Here is a 20341-nt window from a genome sequence, read left to right as displayed (position 1 = left end):
CTTTATTTTGTTGAGGAAGTTTCCTTCTGTTCCAGACTGACTTCTAAAGCATTTACTGAGCTTTCATTTATCTTTCAATTTTAATTCTGTCTTCCTTTATCTTTCAATTTTATTTTATTTATCTTTCAATTTTAATTTTAGAATCAGTCAATTTTAGATTCAATTTTAGAATCACACTGAATTCACAGACTGATTTTGAGAATATACTAAAAATAAATTTGTATGCTGGCCACACAATATTATCACAGAGAATGTTAATGGACAGGAAGATGAAAGCTAATAATATTGAATACAGACTTATAGAATTTTATGATACTACTTTAAATATGACAGTAATACAGAAAAATTAAAATGTAAGGGATTTTTTACAAAGATGAAAGAGTCAACCTACGAATTTAAAGGATTTTAAGCTTTATTTATTCTTTTATTTTATTTTTTATTTTATTTTACCTAATTAATTTTTCTTCTTTTTTTCCAGGATATCCCAATCCCCGTGAAGGACTATTTGACCAAGAATTAGGTTATTATTTTGGTTATTAACAACTATGAAACCTTATTTTTACATGGAAACATCATACATTTCAATTATGCAGTTAAAGGAGGAAACAACATGTCAAATTATTAGTAATAATTGACATTTATGGTGCTGATTGTGCAGATACCATGACAAATATATGTAATAGTATGTATAGAAACATGTAAGTACAGTTTTATAGAGGTGCCTCAACAGGAAGGCTCACAGGTCAAGGTAACTTTCTTTTTCATATCTTTTCTGGGATTTGAACTTGGGGGTTTTGTGCTTGCTAGGCAGGCATTCTACTACTTGAGCCTTGAGTTACTTAAGTTACTTGGCAACTTAAGTGCTATTGTTATAGAAAGGTTAAAATATATAAAACAATTTTCTCTCCATATGGTGTTATTTTGAGATGGCAGTTTGCACACTAATTCTCTTCCCACTCATATCTTTTATACACAGATCTGAAAGCACTGTGAGTTAATTTTTCCTGTGAAAGGCTAGTTTAATACATTTTATTTAGGCTTATACATTTGACACAATACATATTAAGTAAAATAAAGTATCGTCATAACAGTTAAAATTCAGTGAAACCAAAAGATTTCTTGAATAAAAGAAGAGAAAAATTTTTCATTGATTAGACTAGTTCAGTAATGGTTAAACTTTTTTTTTAAAAAATTCAATTTGGCTTATTTTTTAGCGCAGGTGTCTTGGGGAGTTGGTTCCAGGATCCCCCCCAGAGACCAAAATCTATAAACTCTCAATTCCCTTGTATAAAATGGTATATTTACATGTAACCTAAGCAGTTTCCCCATATACCATAAGTCATCTCTAGATTACTTACAATACCTAATATGATATAAATACTATGTAAATAGTTATTATATTATTTAGGGAATAATGACAAGAAAACCTGTTCAGCACAGATAAAATTTTTTCCCCAAATATTTTAAATCTGCAGTTGGTTGAATCCATGGATTCAGAACCTGTGGATACAAAGTGCTGACTACATAGTTGCTCCTCAACTTACAGTGGGTTAAATCCTGACGAACCCAGATTAAATGTAAAATATCCTAAGATGAAAATGCATTTGATCCACCTGACCTTTGGAACACCATAGTTTAGTAACGTATTGGTTTTTTACCGTGTGACTGAAGGGCTCACTGGGAGCAAGGGCTCCTTGCTGCCTCCTAGCTTCTCGAGACAGTATCATACTATTTCTACCCCAGGAAAAGATCCAAATTCAAAGTTCAAAGTATGGTTTCTACTGGACACCCAACACCGTGAGCTCAGGAAATCCTAAGTCGAGCCATCGCAAGTTGGGGACGTCTGTATATACTGTAGCTTCAGATTCTGAGGTCCAGCTGCCATTGTGCCAGTAAACCCAGTGCTTTCTTAACTGTTGTATAATTGATACCTGTTTGTGAAACAAGAAGAATAGAACGTAACACTTTATGCTTTGACTGACAGCAGTTTAATAAAAATGACAGTTTAGAAGCATCAGTAATACTAACAGAAACACATCTAAAAATTAAGTGCTCTCTGAATAGTCAAATATGCATGTCCAGATTTCTCTGTGTAATTTTTATCTCTATGCTCTGGAACTTCATTTACATTTTTAAGGGACTCCCCTTGATATTTAGGACTTATCCCATAGCCTTCTGCATACTAGGCAAGAGCACGTCCACTGAACTAAATCTCCAGCCCAAGATTGTCTTTATTTTGGGATATGGCTATGAGGAAGTAGGAAGGGTAGGAAAGGGCTTGAATTAAGATAAAGTATTATTTGTGAAGACTCTATAAATAACATCTGTGTGATCAGTTAGTAGAAATATGATCTATTCTACAGATCCACTTCCTAGGAAAAATTTTTTAAATTTCTTCCAACATGACAGTATAAATAATACTGAATTAAACCAACTATAAGAGGAAAATCGTTTTTTAAAAATATATTTTCCTCTGATCTCTAGTGATTCTCATTGTTTTATAATAATCTTAACTAAATAACTTGATGGGCAGCTACAGAATAAAATACTGAAAAAGTGAAGTTCACAGGTTTGACCCTAAACCTGGAAACTGGTTTAGAAGGGTCCTGTGATCAAAATAACTTGGATATATTAGTAGTCATGCTAAAACTAGACAGAGAAAACTTTTTTGCCCTACTGTTTAGAAGATCTGAACTAAACCAATGTATCCACTGTCTGGAGACACATACATGCTCAGCATCTTTTATTTTTATTTTTTCTTAGATGCATGGATCATTGCTTTGATTATCATTATTGCAAGTAAGTACCCCAAATTTTGACACTGCTTCAATCAAAATATTACTGTAAAGAAGTGCATTTTTTAAAAATAGTTTTTCAGGTTATAGTTTTTATAGAAACTTGAGATTAAGTAAACCAATTTAGAAAAACCTGACCTTTTATATGATACACTACTGGTGATTTTTAGATTCTTCCATATTCTATGTTATCTACTTAGAAATAACCCTAAATTTGCCTGGCCTGGCCTCGAACCTTGATCCTCCTGATCTCAGCCTCCCAGGGTAGCTAGGATTACAGGCATGAGCCACCAGCACCCAGCATTAATACCTGATTTTTTTTTTCATTTTTCTTTTATTATTCATATGTGCATACAAGGCTTGGTTCATTTCTCCCCCCTGCCCCCACCCCCTCCCTTACCACCCACTCCGCCCCCTCCCTCTACCCCCCCCCCCAATACCCAGAAGAAACTTTTGCCCTTATTTCTAATTTTGTTGTAGAGAGAGTATAAGCAATAATAGGAAGGAACAATTGTTTTTGCTGGTTGAGATAAGGATAGCTATACAGGGCATTGACTCACATTGATTTCCTGTGCGTGGGTGTTACCTTCTAGGTTAATTCTTTTTGATCTAACCTTTTCTCTAGTACCTGTTCCCCTTTTCCTATTGGCCTCAGTTGCTTTAAGGTATCTGCTTTAGTTTCTCTGCGTTAAGGGCAACAAATGCTAGCTAGTTTTTTAGGTGTCTTACCTATCCTCACCCCTTCCTTGTGTGCTCTCGCTTTTATCATGTGCTCATAGTCCAATCCCCTTGTTGTGTTTGCCCTTGATCTAATGTCCACATACGAGGGAGAACATACGATTTTTGGTCTTTTGGGCCAGGCTAACCTCACTCAGAATGATGTTCTCCAATTCCATCCATTTACCAGCGAATGATAACATTTCGTTCTTCTTCATGGCTGCATAAAATTCCATTGTGTATAGATACCACATTTTCTTAATCCATTCGTCAGTGGTGGGGCATCTTGGCTGTTTCCATAACTTGGCTATTGTGAATAGTGCCACAATAAACATGGATGTGCAGGTGCCTCTGGAGTAACAGTCTTTTGGGTATATCCCCAAGAGTGGTAATACCTGATTTATTAAGATAGATGAGTTTGCTCCCCAAATGTGCTTTTGATAATTTTCCAACTTAAATTAAGACTCCTCTCTGACTTCTTGTGGACTGTGTAATTTAGGGAGTTGGATTTAACTGATGAAGAGTGGAGATGGAATATAAATGTTTAAGTGCTTAAATGAAATACCATTTTCTTACTGCTGAAATATAGCCAACATTTATTTCTTCTACTTAGATTCTAGTCTTCGTAATTGGTTTCCAGATTATTATTTGAGATGTTGTTTCTTTCCTGGTTTCTTACAGTTGTTGCAGTTGCTGTAATGTGTCTCTTCCTGTACAGATTTTTCGAAAACAGGAAGAAAGGGTAAGTGATAGCACATTTCTTCTAACTTATTGGTCTTTATCCTCAACATTGCTTTTGTCCAGCCTCTTTGTACTCCATATTACATGCCGCCTTTGATTTTTTGTTTTGCTTTTTGTACTGGGGACTGAACCCAGGGCCTCACCATTTAAGCTACATGCCATGTTTTTTAAAGTGTGCCTGCATTAGTGTGTCCTACAAAATACGTTTCTTTGCTAAAAATATTTTCATCTACTTTTAACATCATTGCAACATGAGGACTCTGTGCAGTTGCTTTAGTAGCTGTTGTGATTCTAAGCAAAGTTTCTGTGGGACTTGAGGTTTAAGCTCCTGAGTGAACATGAACTGTTCTGAGGCCTTCTCTCTTTCTCTGCCCTAGGTAGATTCTCTTATTTTCTAAATGCAACAAGTGGCCCAAATTAGAGTATTTCACACTGACAGTTGTATTCACTAGAATTTTTATGAGGAAAATTTCTATTTACCTGAATAACTTAGCTGGTTGTAAGAAGCTATGCAAGCCAATTTAATTTCTCATTTAGAGTTTTTATGTCAAACTGGAGAGTTAAGAACAGCACTCTTTGATTTCTGTTATGTTCTCTTAATTTTCTAGACTGCAGAGTAAAGAAGGCAGTAACGTTGCTGAGGGAGCTAACTTTCACAAGGGTACCAGCCAGCAGTCAGTTCATTAGCGTACAAAAAGACATCACTTTGAAGATGGCAAAGATTTTTAAGAGTTGTATACCAGGAAACAGTGATGAAGACAAAATGTGTATTTCACAGTATCACATTGCCTTGGAAACTTATTTCTACAAGACTATAAAATGCATGGAGACACTCCTCCATTTCTAGGGGTAACTGAAAGCAGGGTTAACAGGCGCAGGTATTCTCAAACAGCTGTTAAAACTTGGTACAAAATGGATTTAATGTAAACTGGTATTTACGATAATTTAGAGACAATTACCCTTCCGCAGCCTCCATTTCAAAGTACAAAAATTGGTTAAGCAGTCATTTTAAAAGCATTCAACATCAATTAGTTGATGAAAAGTAGCCAAAAGGTTAAAGTACTCTGCTAGTTTTGTATTTCTTGGTTCTCAGCTAAGAATCTGATGGGATTGACGTTGGTTGGCATCAAGTTCCATCCACAGGCTCCTTCCTTTTCTTTCCAGTTTCTTTTCCTAATTCTTCTACCATACTTTCTAGTCATGAAAGCCACAGCCCTTGCCCTGTCTTGCTACAGCTTAACTCCCATCTTGTAAGTCTGTGTGGTTCTAAATCACAGATGTCTTTTGTTTACATAAATGTTTTATTTACATAAATGTTTACTGGTGAATTTTTTTTCATAAGTGCATATGTTTCTTTACTTTGGTTAAATCATCCCTGGATAGGTGAAAGTTACTTAAGTTAATGACAATTATTTGCATGATTCAAATTTTAATGATCTGTGACAAAAGTTTTTCCCCATTAATGATATTTACTTTGGCATAACTTAAATCTACTTTTAATGTTACATTCTTATTACCTGACTCAATTATTTTTATCAATTTTAAGCTGTCTGTGCTAAAATGAAACATTTGTAAGCACAAACAGCTTGAAAATTATGATCAGCTGTGGACTACAATGACCTTCAAGAATCAAATTAACTTGAACTTTTTTTCCTAATTGGCTCTCAAACTTTTGAACATTCAACAAACCTTTCTAAAACTGAACCAAACTATACATAGCAAAATACTGTGTGATTAGTTTAGAAAGCATATTATAAAATGAAATTAGAGCCATCCCAGAAATTTGGGAGGTCATGTAATTTTTTATAAGAATCTTTCCTCAAGCTAAAAAGTGTGCCACTGAAAGAAACTCTACTTGATACAGAAGATGCATCTAGAAATACTTGACTTGTCATAAAATTGATTCTAAGACAATGATGACATGGATTTAATATATACTGTTTATTCTCTCAAAATTGAAGGTGCTATAAAAGACGACCATGTCTCCTCACATAGTGTTATTTGCTGAATTTTTACATGACTTGCTTTGTGAAAAATGGCTTCAAACATAAACATATTGAACAGAAATTTAGAGTCTGTTCATCTGCTGGGTGATGTATATACAACTTCAAATTTAAATTCTTGCACAAAATTCATGTCAGGTCCCTAAGTAAGACTCACAAAGCCTTAATATATGAACCCAATGTTCATCCTTATCTCCATTCTCCTTCTGTCATTGATTTTATCCCAGGTGTGATACTATTCTTGCTTCTTTTTCATTTTATTCAGCCCTTTTCCCTTCCTCTGTTCAGCACATACCTAATAGATGAGAGCCACAGAGAAGTAAATTATATTTCTCTCTGAGAAGAAATGAGAGAAAGGTTGGCTTCTGTCATTAAAAGGTATCTGCTTTCTGTTGTATTTCTTTGCAACAATGTCTTTGTTTTGAAAAATACTCAGTGGATATCTAGGTATCAGTGACCTGAGCTAAGATATGTTGGCAGTAAAGATCAAAGAGGTAACTTAGATTCCTGTTCTGCTAAATTATTGATGTTTTCTTATAACATTCCTTTTTTAAAATTTAACTTTATGTGTACTGACAGGATTTTGCTTTGATGGAGGCTTAAATAGAGTTATGTTCCCTCCCCTTGTCATTTTATCAGACTGTGTGGGTGCCTCTACTTCCAGAACAGCTGTGAACCCACATATAAGGGCATTTTTGAGCCCAGAGGGAAGTAATGAGCAGACCCAGCTCATTTTAAGTGCACCATGGGAAAAAAAAGAATGCCCTTTTACAGAAACAAAAATATTATTTTACTTAATTTTGTAAATGTATCCAATTCCAATTTGTTAAGTAACTCTCTGAAGGAATTTATCTGTTCCTCTGAACCAGAATATATTTGACATATTAAAGAAAAATAAAACATTCTCAGAGTTTGAAAAATTATGAATTATGTTGTCTTAAACCTTTGACCCCATCCACCATTCTGTCTTTGGATTGAAATAAATTAAGTGTTTATTTGTGCTAGAACATATGTCTGCATGGCTGGAAGAAAGGGAAATAGGTAGCTTGACTTTTACAATAAAAACTCCCTCCTCTAGTTTATAATCAAGAGTTTGGGAACAGGAATCTGTCTACATAGACCAATGGGAAGGACAGTTTCTTGGTAAAAGCAAAATGGCATCTTTGATTACAGGGACACAGGAAAGAGAAAACATGTCAACTAGAACTGGCACCCTAGGCCTATCCAGTTCTATATACCTTCTTAGTCTCATATGGTACTTTTTTTTTCCATAGGATACTTTTGAGGCTAAAGCAAACTAGGAAAGTAGTTTTCAGACTCTGAGCTTCAAAGTGTCTGTAAACATTTGAAGATAACTTAATGAGTGCTGAAGTTAATATAAAATACCTGTACTTAGTAATTCAGTTTCAAATTTTTATTATCTTCAAAATAGCTTTGATATTTCAAATGTTTCTTTAAGCTGATGTAACTGAGGCTTTTTATCTTAAATATTAGATTTCTTTTTAAAATTCTATTTAAAGAAAAAGATTCTACCATAGAAAAAGAAAGAGAAAAAAGTAGCCATTTTGGAGAAATCAGTGACAGGCCAAACTATTAAATGACTCACCACAGCAGTCCTTCCAGAACTGCTGTATTATACATACAGTATTGTGACAGGGACAGATCTTAGTGACATCCCACCTCACAAAGAGGAAGAAAAGGAACACTTTTAGCTGTTATACTGTATAGGCATCCCTGAAGAGTTTGCTGTGACACACATACTGATAAATGACTGGCTGCTCCAAATTTGCTTTTAGACCATCTATTATAGTCAGTTTACGAAGGCAGGACCTCAAGTTGTACTGTCCCAGTTCAAGAGTAAGTAGCCATGTGTGGCTACTGGGGACCTCAGAGGTAGCTAGTCCAATAGAGATGTGCTCTAAGTATAAAATATGCACTAGATTTCAAAGACATAATAAACAAAAGTGAAACACATGTCAAAATGCATTCACAATATTTGCCTATAGTGAGTTAAATAAAATAGTATTATAATTAATTTTGAGCCCATCATGCACACCTATAATCCCAGCACTTGGGGGCAGAAGCAGGAGGATCATGAGTTCAAAGGTAGTCTGGGCTACGCAGTAAGACCCTGTCTCAAATATAATAAATAAAATTTCCTGTTCTACTTCTGTGGCCTCTAGAAAATGACCTGTGTGACTGGCATTTTCTCCTGGTGGTCAGGTTCAGACTAGAATAGGTTTTACAACTTCGTCTGCTGTTACAGTGTGTGATGTAAACTGTACTCAGAAGGATGTATGATCTTGATAGTGAGGGATAAAGGAGGCCTCCCTGTACCCGAACACTGTTAGAATCACTACCGTTTTCAAAGTTTCATCTCAGAGCAACAGACTCAAGATAGTGATAGCTTCTCAGCCTTCGGCTAAGATCAAGCTTAGTATCAAACTTGTAAGGTTAGGGAAACATGTTTCTGTCCAATCTTTCCCACTGGCCCTAAATCAAAACACGGAATATTCACCAAGTTACTTACGTGCTAGTGCTCTATTCCTTGTTTTGGAGGGGACTAAAAATGTAATATAGGAGTAGAAGAGGGTAAGACTAGTTGGACACTTAAAACAATCATGTTTTCTAGTTTGAAGACTCTTAATGCTATAAAGTTTTTGATTATCTACTTTCAGCCTTGGGGTACAGTTGCCTAGTATTCATTCTTAAGGCCCTGGGTTCAATCCCCAGCACTGCAAGAAAAAAAAATGTCTTCTAAGTGGGCTTCTGGAATTAATATCTGTACCTAATTATAATTTTCTTTGACACTATCTTTATACCTTGTCTTGTAGGAAAACAGAGGTTAGAGTTCAATACACCACTTGCCAGAAAAAGTCATCTATTTCAGCTGAGCAAATTGCGTGATTTCCACAAACCTGCGTGTCCATTTATTTTTTGACTGTCAAAAGCTTCCAGTCTACAATAATTATTCACTGCTCTCACTGACAGATTGTTAAGTCACAATGCTCTCAAATGTGGTCTGAATGCAGTCACTTTCCTTTGATGCTTTGGAATATGTATGAATTTTATATAAACACACATAGTGCCTTGGTTTCCCTCAAGTAACATGAGTATTTAAGGGCTTGTCAGTGCCGAACCTTGATCATGTTGTGGTGAGGAAATAATTTATTACGTAAAATAGATTCAGAGAAACAGAGTTCATAACGAAGTTACATTTCAGCTGCTGTGATGGTACATATCTGTAATCCCAGCACTTGGGAGCCAAAGGAGCCTGAAGCAGAGAGGATCACAAATTCAAGACCAGCCTGGGTTACATACCCCCCTGTCTCATTATTAAGAAAAAGAAGAAGAAGCAGTTACATATTCATTTGTAATGAAAGTGCTTTTGAAGTTCTGAATTTTTTTTTTTTTTTTTTGTGATACTGGTGTTTGAACTCAGGGCCTCACACTTGGTAGGCAGTGCTCTACCACTTGAGCCACTCCAACAACCCTTTCCTTGTGCTGGGTATTTTCAAGATAGGGTTTCTCAGGCTATTTGCCAGGGCTGGCATTGAAATGAGATCCTCCTGATCTCTGCCTCCCCGGTAGCTAGGATTATAGATGAGTCACCAACACCCAGCCTAAAATGAATTTTTTATACTGTTCATTATTTTTAAAAGCCTTCAAAAAATACATACTTTTTTGGCTCTTGTTTTAAGTTTGATCTCCTTGAGTAGGAATATTTTTGGAAACTTATCTAAAAGCTAATAGGATAAAATTCTATTTTTCTCTGGTGATTTAAAGAAGCTCTATATTTTATGTATAGCACTGTTTTTTGTTGTTGTTAACAGCAATAAACAAGTCTAAGAAATGGTAAGGTATCAGAACCGGTGTCAGCCATCCATAAAGAATTAAGGACTGACACCCATGAGAGTGTTAGTTTATGACAGTGACCACTGTGGCCTTGTGGTTTTTCTAGAGTTCCATGTGTTGAATAACTCACTCTAGGTTCTGGCCATAGGTGACTTTCTTTCCCTATTTAAATAAAAGAGGTCTTACTTTACACATGCCACCTGAAAGGTCGTTATGTAGAGAACAAATTCATCGGATAACCTGAAGCAGTGTGGGAATCTGAATCCCTGTGCGCTGACCTTGCCTGGGAAGCCTCGCCTTTGTATCTTACCTCATCTCCCGAAAGGCAGAGTACAAATTAAGTGTTTATTTTCAGAAAAGGAAACTTCCTTGCCTGCTTGCTCCTGGCTGTCGTGAAGGACTAAAACAGTAAACAGCTCAGGTGGCACATTATGTTTTATTCCCCCAACTCGGTCACTTTCAAAGAAGTGTAACACAGAGTGGCCAAAGAAACATTGCTTTTGAGACACTTATGGTTGGGGAATGGGAGCAGAGGTGAGGATAAAACTGTCTTCTGTATGAAGGTGTGTGTGGTACACTGAGTGATCCTCCCTTTGCTTGGATCCTTTTGGAAGGTAACATTTGAGCAAAAGAAAACAGGAAGTTGAATTAAGTAGCAGTTGAAGTTTATATGCATTTGCCATACTTTTCAAGAAGGTAGCAACTGTTTAGAAGCAAGCAACTCCTGCACTATGTTTTTAAACTTAAATGAAATATTTTCAGTGATATTTTTATGCTTAATAGAAACTTGCACTTATATTATTTCTGCTTCTATTTTTTTTTCAATTTGAGATTTGTATGTTAACTATATATTTTATTCATAAAGTGATCTGCCAGTTAAATATATGGGGGAAACCAGTTTTCTTTAAAAGTGTGACTGGGAAGAGACATATTTAAACTTAGAACATATAATAACTACAAAAATGTATTTGCAGGAAGAGAAGTCCCATGTATAGAGAAGTCTTTTATTGCTCATTTTTTGAAAGCTGGCTTTTCAAGCCTGGGAAAAATAAAATTGTGTATTTGTAGCAGCTTCGTTTGTGATGGTGCATTTATTTTGAGTGTGTTTATCTCAAATCAGTATGTCTCTAATGTCCTCCTCTAGCCACTCCACTCCTGTTCCTCATCCTTATCTCCAGACTTCCCTGCTCCCAACCCAGCATGCCTCTCTCCTGCTGAGAGGTGTTCAATGATACATCACTTACCAATGAAGTCCATATTTCTTAGAGTGATAACTTTTAAACTAAATCCTACAATTTACAAATCTACCATTTAATCCCAACTTTTCCTCCCAACCCGTTTCCTACATTTCTTCAAATAACCTGTCCTGGGTCAAGCCTGACCATTTGCCCTTGCTTTCTGCTATGTTCAATGTTGCTTGAAATACCTGTTGTCCTCTCCAGATCCTATACCTCTCCCAAGGTCCAGCTCGAATATCCATTCCATGAAGCTTTGCCCTATTTCTGTCCACCTCTGGAAGCCTATATTACCACCTAACCTTGAGTTAACCACATTTAAGTATTTGCATACATGTGTCTAGGGGAAGCATAACTTCTGGTCTATGCTTTAATGCATAGGACTAAAAAAAAAAAAAATCCCAGCCAGGAAAGTATAAAATTTGATTTGTGTAACTAGTAGGATTTGGTTTTATGTAAAAATCATTCTTGCTGTCTTTGCATATGTGAATTAAATCAGATTGCCAGTGTTTTTCACCCATGGATGCATACTGGAATCACCTGAGGCACTTTACTGACACCTGAGTCCCACTCCAGAGGGTTCTTCTGCAATTGATCTGGGATGACCTGAGCGTAGTGGGGTTTTAGCGTCCCAAGTGTTTTCATGTACAGCTGTGGCTGAGAACTTCTGCATGAGGGATTTTCAAGCCAGAATTCTCCATAGAAACTTGTAAAGAAGGAATGTAAAAGTTTGTATTTACAATAGAAAAATCAGAGTTTAATTCTGCCTATTAAGTCAGAATATTTCAAAGACTTGAATTGAGATCTTATTGCTTATGTAAGCAAACAAGGTTAGCTGTGGTTTAAAAATATAGAAGCAATCTCTTGTTAATACCAACACTGAATGAAAATTAGATTTACTGAATAAGGAAAGCATTTAAAAATTTATTTGACCCTAACATTTTTTAATTGGCATAAAATACACAGAACTTTTAATGTAGTAAGTCTTACGCAAGAATGTTGGAGAGACCTGGAACTTGAATTTGCATCCCAAAGTAGATGTTAGTGTTCAAGGGAAACAGGCAGCTCTGGTATTCTAAAACTTGGTCATGCCTGACAGCTACCATTTCAACCAAGAATGAGTTGCATGTTTTAACAACTAGGGTACTTGATCTTCAGAGCAGAATTTTAACAGAGTCTGCTAACTTGTGGAAATGATGCAGACTTGGGTAAATTCAATACATACGAGTTCCCCTGCCCCAAGCTAGGGGGTGAATTTCTAGGCTTATCCAGGAAAGTTTTTGCTGAGGAAGGCTAAGCCTTTGAGACCGTAGCGCTACTGCCCTCCTGTGGACGGTTAAGACATTAGGTAATCGTTCCTCACCCGTTCAACGTCATTAATTGGAGGTGGTGGTGCTGTAATTACCAGACGCCATTTTTAATTTTTTTGGATCTTGTCTAAAACTAGCTCTGTGAATTAACATTTTTAAAAGGTTAAACTCTGTCCCTTATGCTTAAATGTGGGGTAAATATATTGGGTTGGGGGTCCCTGTGGTTAACAAACTACTTTCATTCCCTCACTAATTTGCTACAAGGACAGATAACACTGGAAAGCTACCCACCCTGATTCCTGAATTGACTGTACAAAGTCCAAGAAAACCTGTGTAGAGGTAGTAAAACTGATGTTAGGGGAAGCCATGTAAGCTGATAAAATCTAGCTCCCTTTAGCTTTTAAAAACCTATTATTGTATGTTGCAATGGCAATCCCTGTGCCAAACTCCTGGAAACCAGCAAGTGCTGGCATCCTAGGGCTTTTGGCTTCCCTGAGAATGCTCAGATGAGCACATATGTACAGTGTTTGCAAAATGCTATCATCTCATTACCCACCTTCACCTGCAAAGACCCCTGGGAAAAATACATATTTGTATTTGAAGTGGATCTTAATTCTTGAAAATTTCTTGGCTAGGATCCTATGTTTCTCAAATTTTAGTGTGCAGGTTAACCACACAGTGATCTTGTTAAAAAGCAAATACTGATTCAACAGGTCTGAGGTCAAGCCTGAGGGTCTATTTGTTTTGTTTATAACAGAGACTGGTCTTGAACTCATGATCCAAAGAAGGCCTCAGATCCCCCAAGTACATACCACGCCTGGGGGAGGTTCTGCATTTCTAATGAATTCCAGGCATTGCTGTTTGTGGTAGGCTATACAATGGCCCCCAAAGATATCCAAATCATAATACCTAAAACTCATGAATATTACTTTATATGACAAAGGGTCTTTACAAATCCTACTATGGTTCTTAAAGTGGGGAGATTATTCAGGTGGGGCTCTAAGTGTAATCACAAGGGCCCTTAAAAGAGGAGGTAGAAGATTTGTCTAGGGCAAAAGACAATGTGACCATAGAAGCAAAATGTAACACTGCTGGCTGGCTTTGAAGGTGGAGAAAGGCATGCAAGTGACAGACTGCAACCTAATCTAGATGCCAAAGAACGTAAGAAAATGCTATTCTCTGCCCTTCCAAAGGGTTTGTATCCCTGCTGATACCTTCATTTCAGTCCAATGAAACAGAACTGATTTCAGTTCTAACCTCCACAATTGTTAAGAATGTGTTTTAAGACATCAAATTTGTGGTCACTTGTCACAGCAACTGCAGGAAACACAACACCAATGCTGGCAGTCCTCACTGTGAGTGCTCTTCCCAAATGAACACTGTCAAGTGGCACACAACCCTGGCCACACACTAGAATCATCCAGGAAACTTTAAACTATGAGATGTGATATCCAGGCCCCATTCATAGATCTGCTAAACCAGAGCCTACAGGCAGTGGACCCCAAGATCACTCACTGAAAGGTTCTTTGGGTGATGAAATAGAAAGCCAGAGTGGTGCACTACTGGATTAGAATAAGCCTGAAATGTAACTTCTCTTGTATTCAGGAAAAACTTTCAAGAGTCAGGCATGGCAGCTCATGCCTATAATCTTCACTACTACTACTTGGGAGATCAGGAGGATCAAATTTAAGGCCAGCCTGGGCAGAAAAAGTTAGACCCTATCTGAACCAATAAATATCTAGGCACAGTGGCTTGCCTGTGCCTATTATCCCAGCTCCATGGTAAGTATAAATACGAGGACCATGGTCTAGACCAATGAGAACATAAAAGTGAAACTCTATTGGAACTTAAGCAAGAAGGCGCACTGGTTCAAGTGGTAGAGTACCTGCCTAGCAAGCTCAAGCCCTCATTCAATCCCAGTACCACAAAAAATAAATAAAACCTCTTAGGCTCCCCCAAAAGTATGGACACATTAGTCTGCTAGATATTCCTGACACTGCACACTGCTTCCAAAGTAAAGGCCCGGACCAATGACTTACATAAACAATCACCAGGGTGTAGACTTCACTAAATTGGTTAAAGATTTCACTCGACTCCTTACTAAAGACATGTACTTTCATGGTTAGGAATTATCTACCAGAACAGGCTGCATGAGCCTTGAATGTTAATAACTCCTCTTCACTTATAAATTTAGAGCTAAAACATCAGGTAAACCTTAGGTAATGCTCTGACAATGTATTTTCCACTTACGTTGACAGCAGGACCTCATAAACCCAATTCAGGGCGGTGGCACCAGAAGAAGTATTCTGCATTAATTACCTACTTATTATGAAAAGCCACCTGAGAATGGCAAGTTCAGGTAATGGGCTATAAGCATCCAGATGTATATATTTTTTCAAAAAATCCTATTTGTGAGTACCCTAGTTACATTTTGCTTCTCATAACCTAATAAGAAACATTAGGTTTAATTTTAAACATTATTGTAATGTTTAAAATAAGTATTCAACAGGATACCTATAAACTTCTTTTATGGAAAAGAGACTGCAAATCATCTTTTATGCTTTGACACTAAACTCAATCTTCTAGCTCTTACTCATTTAAAGACTAGAATCGGGGCAACCTGGGCTTCCCCCAACAAAGAACCATGTCTTTTTTTGTATTTGCAATACAAGTAAATAGAGTATGGGACATGATGAAGCAAAAATAGTTTAATGTACAGTTAATACCACAGAGCCAAAACTATCCCACCTGCAAGGTGCTGCTATAGCCTACTTCAGTGGGGAGGTCAACACAACAGTGCGACCTGTTGTCGCACTATTGGGTCTTAACTATTCCCACCACCACATCCTGGGGATTAGAACATGGATTCATCAATTGAGAGCCTGAAATAGCTCTGCAGCTGCAGGATGCATCACATTCACCGGGAAGTCTTCCCAGCAAATGCTTCATCCGCCTCCCACCCCAGCCCACTGGGCAGGGCAGCCATCTGGGGGAAGACTGGTGGAATGTGGGCCCAGAAAAGGCTCCCTAGGCAGCTGATTTGCCACCATTTATGGAGACACACTGACTTGAAATAACTACAGGTAGTTCATAGCTAGCCATGAAACTCCTGTGGAAAAAAACTGGTCAAGGAGCTATCGCCTTCCTTCCTGAAGATTCTCCAAGCATGATTTCCTATGAAGTCAAATCTGGTTAATCTCTGAATAGTTTTATAAAACTGGCTCACCCTGTCTTCAAGGGTTGAAATAAACTATCAGCCAAAAGTAGAACTCCATCTGTTATAACGCACTGAAACTAGAGCTGCTCCCCTTTAAGGGCCATGTGACAATGTTTGGTGAAGCAAGCTTCCTGCAGCAATACTGACAGGCAGGCACAGGGGCTGTGTCCACAACTCCCTTGGAACTGAGAACAGTTTTCCTATTCAGTAAGTAACATCCCTTGGCCTAGATCTTCAGCATTTTTTCTCTTCCCTAATCTTTCTCTCACTTTATTTCTTGGCTCATAGAACCTTTCTTGTCTTAATGACCTTCACATTTAATGTCTGTCTGCTGTAACCTACTTCAAATTCCTTATGAAGTAGGGAGGCTCTGCACAGCCAATTAATTTTTCAGGACCCACTTCTAATCGTCATGGAATTATGAATGGAAAATAATAGATGAAAAACGCAGGCATGATAAATTGAATATAGTAAATTATTTATTAAAGTCAGGATGCAGGAACAGAATCTTCTTAACAGAAAGATAATTCAACAGCAGCCAATTTATACAAGGTACAACAGTATTACATTTCAAAAAATCCAACTAAGGACATCAGATCAATTATAGCGATTTGTTTTTAAAAATCCATTAAACTATCTCTTACCTCTGCAATAACACATCACAAATACAGTTAAAGAAGTCAGTAAGGAAAGTGTGATCTTCCTTGCCCATTCTGCCCATCCATCTTTCAGAAAACCACAGGCTGCTGCTGAACAGACTTGGCATGAGGCTTCGAAGTTGCTGCTTTTCCCCCTACATCATAACCGATTTCAAATGGTGCTAGACAAAAACAGACTCTGAACACCAGGAGAAATCGGTCAGCCTGTGTAAGAGATGGGCCAGTGGTGCTCCTCAGGTCTGCACCTCAGGGCAGGTGGCAAGGCTGAGTTCAGGATACTACGACAACCGGCGAGTACTCCAGGCATCCTCTGGGAGCAGGTCAGCAGCGCTGATGTGGATGAAACAGCCCTCTAGGTACACAGCCCTTTCCCCTCCCTGTTACAATCAGCACCTAATACATCACTGCCCATCTGGACAGTACAAGCACTGCGCTCAGAGGCCCTACCCACACGTTAGTGACAGAGATGGTCGCTAACAATCAATGGAAAAGATTACCGCCTCTGCCCCTGCTCAAGCCACTGCATTTATTTTAAACACCAACTCCTCCCCACTGCCACCCCTCCAACACTCGAGTGGCTTTTGCTGTTCAACTCTTCCCTTGTCTTCTTAAACAGGTTCAAATAGCAAAAGGAGACGAACCCATCCCAGGAGCAGCTCCTCTGGAGTCCGCCTCTGCCATGCTGCAATTCTTACTCCTAAAACACTGATTTCAAATGGTGCTAGATACAAAGATGGAAAAATCTAAGCCACCATGTGAAACCAGCTTCCAGAAGAAGAGGATCTCACTGAAGAACGCAGGGAGGTGCAAGTGGACGACCCAGTCTCTGCCCTGAGGAGAAATATCTTCTTGCTGTTTGTTCTGCTTGTAACACGATGGAACGACCCGTTAGAAAACACAGAGGGGAGTCACACAGTGCTGCTCAAAGCAACAGCAAAGTCATGGCCAATGCTCCAAACAGACAAGAGCAATACAACACTCGCTAATTCTAACTTTACGACTAGCCACTATACATTATTACGTATGATAAAATAAAGCCACTATTGAAACATTTACATTTGTAGTGCCCTGCATTTATATAGGATTTCCCAGCATGCAAAGTGTTTACAGATATATTATCTCACAGTACCAGGACACAAGCACCCTACATGCTCTCTAGCAACCACTCAACAAAGGTGAGTTTCACCTGTGCCAGGGCAATTCTTCCATGTGCCCTATTCAGACAGAGCATGGCTCCTCCTTCCCATCCTGTATGTAAGTATCAGAATATTCAAATATGACTCCATTAAGTGCCAATCTGATTTAACCTCTGGGAAGACTTAAAGAGCTAGTATCCTATCATTGCATTACAAAGATAATTCTCTAACACAAAAATTAAGTTTTGTTTTAAAATTTGCCTGAAAATAAGGTTTACTTACTAACCATGTTCCAAATTAGATTTCGTCTTTCCCATTATCTTTTTTTTTTTTTTTTGGTGATTTAACACTAAGAAAATATGTGTGCTTCACGCTGATGTCATAACCCAGAGAAAGAAAAGAAAAAGAATAGAAGCTGCATGTTTTAGGTTTCCTACCAACTCTTTAGGCCTCCAGATATAGGCTTAACTATTTTATGGTAACATTGTGCAGCTATGGGAGGAAAGAAATGAACATCAAGATTTGTGTGATTTAATTTTCACAAGAGTCCTGCAAAGTGGGTTTTGTTCCAATTTTTACAGAACAAAAATATATGGCTTGTCTACAGTCATAAGATCAATAGATAAATATCCCAGGTCTGATTCCCCAGTCTGTGTTCCTGCATCTCTGCCCCCTGCTGCCAGCTCCATAGCTTGACTATCACCTAATTTTCGGCAAGCTATGGGAAGGGGGAATGTAGGTGAGGCAAGGTATCAGCATGGAAGTTGGATATTGAATATATAACACATTATACCCAGGTGAATTAGGGGCATGATTTTGGTTCTACAAGGAGTCAGATGGTTGAGGGGAGCCAGTCTTTCCTCTCCTGCACCTCTGGTAACTCTGTGGTCCTCCCCCAGCAAGAGGGAAGATGCCAGCAATAAATCCACCCTAGTGATTCTGACACAGCAATAGGCTATGCAGCCTACGCTGAGATTTTCTAAGGGCTTGGTGACAGGTGGGAGAGCTGAAGGGCAGATCTGCGTACAGGTGCTCTGAGTGATGACATCTGGAACCAGCTCTGAGGCTTTGTGAACCAGGTGGCATCGAGGGCTCTAGGGTCAGGGGTGAATGTTACACATGATGGCTATTACCAGGATCTAAATCCTGTAGAATGAGGGGGGCTAGAGAGATTTACACTTGATTATTCTCAGTTTTTCTACTCTTCATTTTAGCCAAACTCTCCCTTAGTAACTTCCTGTTGCCAGTATCTACAAAGCCCCTTCCCGTGTACTTGCACAGGTGTTCTGCAGGAATGCAGAAGGTATGCTTCCTTCTACAAGGCCCTGCCTGTGCTGTGCCCTCTGGCTGGAATCTCTCCATCCACTCCCTCACCTACCACCCCCAATCATCCTTCAATCTCAGCTCAAGCAAGCCACCCCCGAGTCTAGCCTGGTTTGCTCTCCTGAAGAATGCACCTACCTCATTTGGTAGTCAGTGTGATGTTGAACTATTGTCTCTCCTGCTACCCAGGAAATGAAGCTCCACGCCAGAATTCAGGGAAAGCTCTGTGTCTAGCAAGAGAGCAACTATCAGAGAGAACCAACAGACGGCAGTCAGGGGCCCATTCTTGGGTTCTAAAACCTAACTCCTAGTTCTGGAAGAAGAGGTAAGAAGCCATTGGCAGTGCACTGCTTTACACTAAAATAAGAAGGGGAGGCTTGTGGAGTGGTTCAAGTGGTAGAGCGCCTGCCTAGCAAGCATCAGGCCCTGAGTTCAAACCCCAGTACCACCAAAAATGGGGGGGGGAAGTAATCCTAACATACAAATCTTTTGCCTTTCCAATCCCATTGGTAAAAGGGTCACTGAGGTCTCAGTTCTCCCATCAGAAGTGGGGATCTCTCCTCTTGAAGTCAGCTGAGCAATGTCTCTTCTCTGAAACAAGCTGGCAGGTCTTCATTAGTTGAGGGGTACCCAGGTAATCTGACTAGGACTACAAGGGGGCCTAGCTCTCCCTGGGACTGAGCCTGAGGGCCACCTAGATCTGTAAGAAGATATCCCATGAAATCCCCAGTCCTCTGGAGGCTCTGCTATCCCATGAGAGCAATGGAATTTACCCCCATCCCTGCCTAAGGAGCCCAAGCAAACTGGCCATGTTGAAGGGCTTGGGACTGCCTAAGAAAGTAAACCACCCATCCAGGGAGTGGGGCTGTCAGGCCTAAGAAGTGCCACTGGGCAGGGAAGAAATCCGGGGGAATCATACCCCAGCCCCAGCCTTCTTCTATACCCACATTCCATCTGGTGGCGTTTCTCCCTCCTATGCCAGGATACTCTTCTACCCAGGTAAGGACCTGAAGGTGAAGGAACTTCTGCTTGGCCCAAATGCCAAGAACAGGGCCCTGCCACTTGCCCCGAATAAGCCTCGGTGTCTTTACTTGTAAAAAGGAGGCTAGGACTGGTCACCACACATGCAAATGCTCAGAGGGCTTGGGCAAGAAACACAGAAAGGCAGCAACAGTTTGCAGCAAAGATACAGTGACCTGGAGGGGCCATATTCTGTCTAGAAGCATACAAAATCAGGTATAGAAAACAAAACAAAAAAAATGTGCAAGCCAAACAAAACACACCTGCGGGTTAAACACTTCATGGGCTGTTGGTTAAAAACAAAGATTCCAAACACCATTTCTACTTTAT

The 20341-nt window shown here is 38.8% G+C and overlaps 1 protein-coding gene and 1 long non-coding RNA gene across 4 annotated transcripts in view; both read left to right on the top strand.

The window, feature by feature from the left end:
* Positions 1 to 11181, top strand: part of Cd46 (CD46 molecule) — a 43387-nt gene extending 32206 nt beyond the window's left edge. The window contains exons 9-12 of one of the 3 annotated variants that reach the window (XM_020162298.2): positions 479 to 520; positions 2764 to 2799; positions 4194 to 4254; positions 9091 to 11181. In XM_020162298.2, coding sequence (XP_020017887.1) covers positions 479 to 520; positions 2764 to 2799; positions 4194 to 4254; positions 9091 to 9163 — 212 coding nt within the window. In that variant the 3' untranslated portion in view covers positions 9164 to 11181. Of the gene's footprint in view, positions 1 to 478; positions 521 to 2763; positions 2800 to 4193; positions 4255 to 4861; positions 6516 to 6544; positions 6636 to 9090 lie in introns of those variants that run through there. The other 2 variants (XM_020162299.2, XM_074048443.1) reach the window with 2 other exon arrangements.
* Positions 11182 to 15021: 3840 nt separating this feature from the next.
* On the top strand, positions 15022 to 17587 carry LOC141413955 (uncharacterized). The gene is made up of 2 exons (XR_012439013.1): positions 15022 to 16888; positions 17149 to 17587. It is a non-coding gene; the product is annotated as an uncharacterized lncRNA (long non-coding RNA).
* The last annotated feature ends 2754 nt before the right edge of the window (positions 17588 to 20341 follow it).

The sequence above is a fragment of the Castor canadensis genome, chromosome 11 (assembly GCF_047511655.1).
Source record: "Castor canadensis chromosome 11, mCasCan1.hap1v2, whole genome shotgun sequence".
Taxonomy (NCBI): Eukaryota; Metazoa; Chordata; class Mammalia; order Rodentia; family Castoridae; genus Castor; species Castor canadensis.
This window is presented reverse-complemented; position numbering and strand designations above follow the sequence as displayed.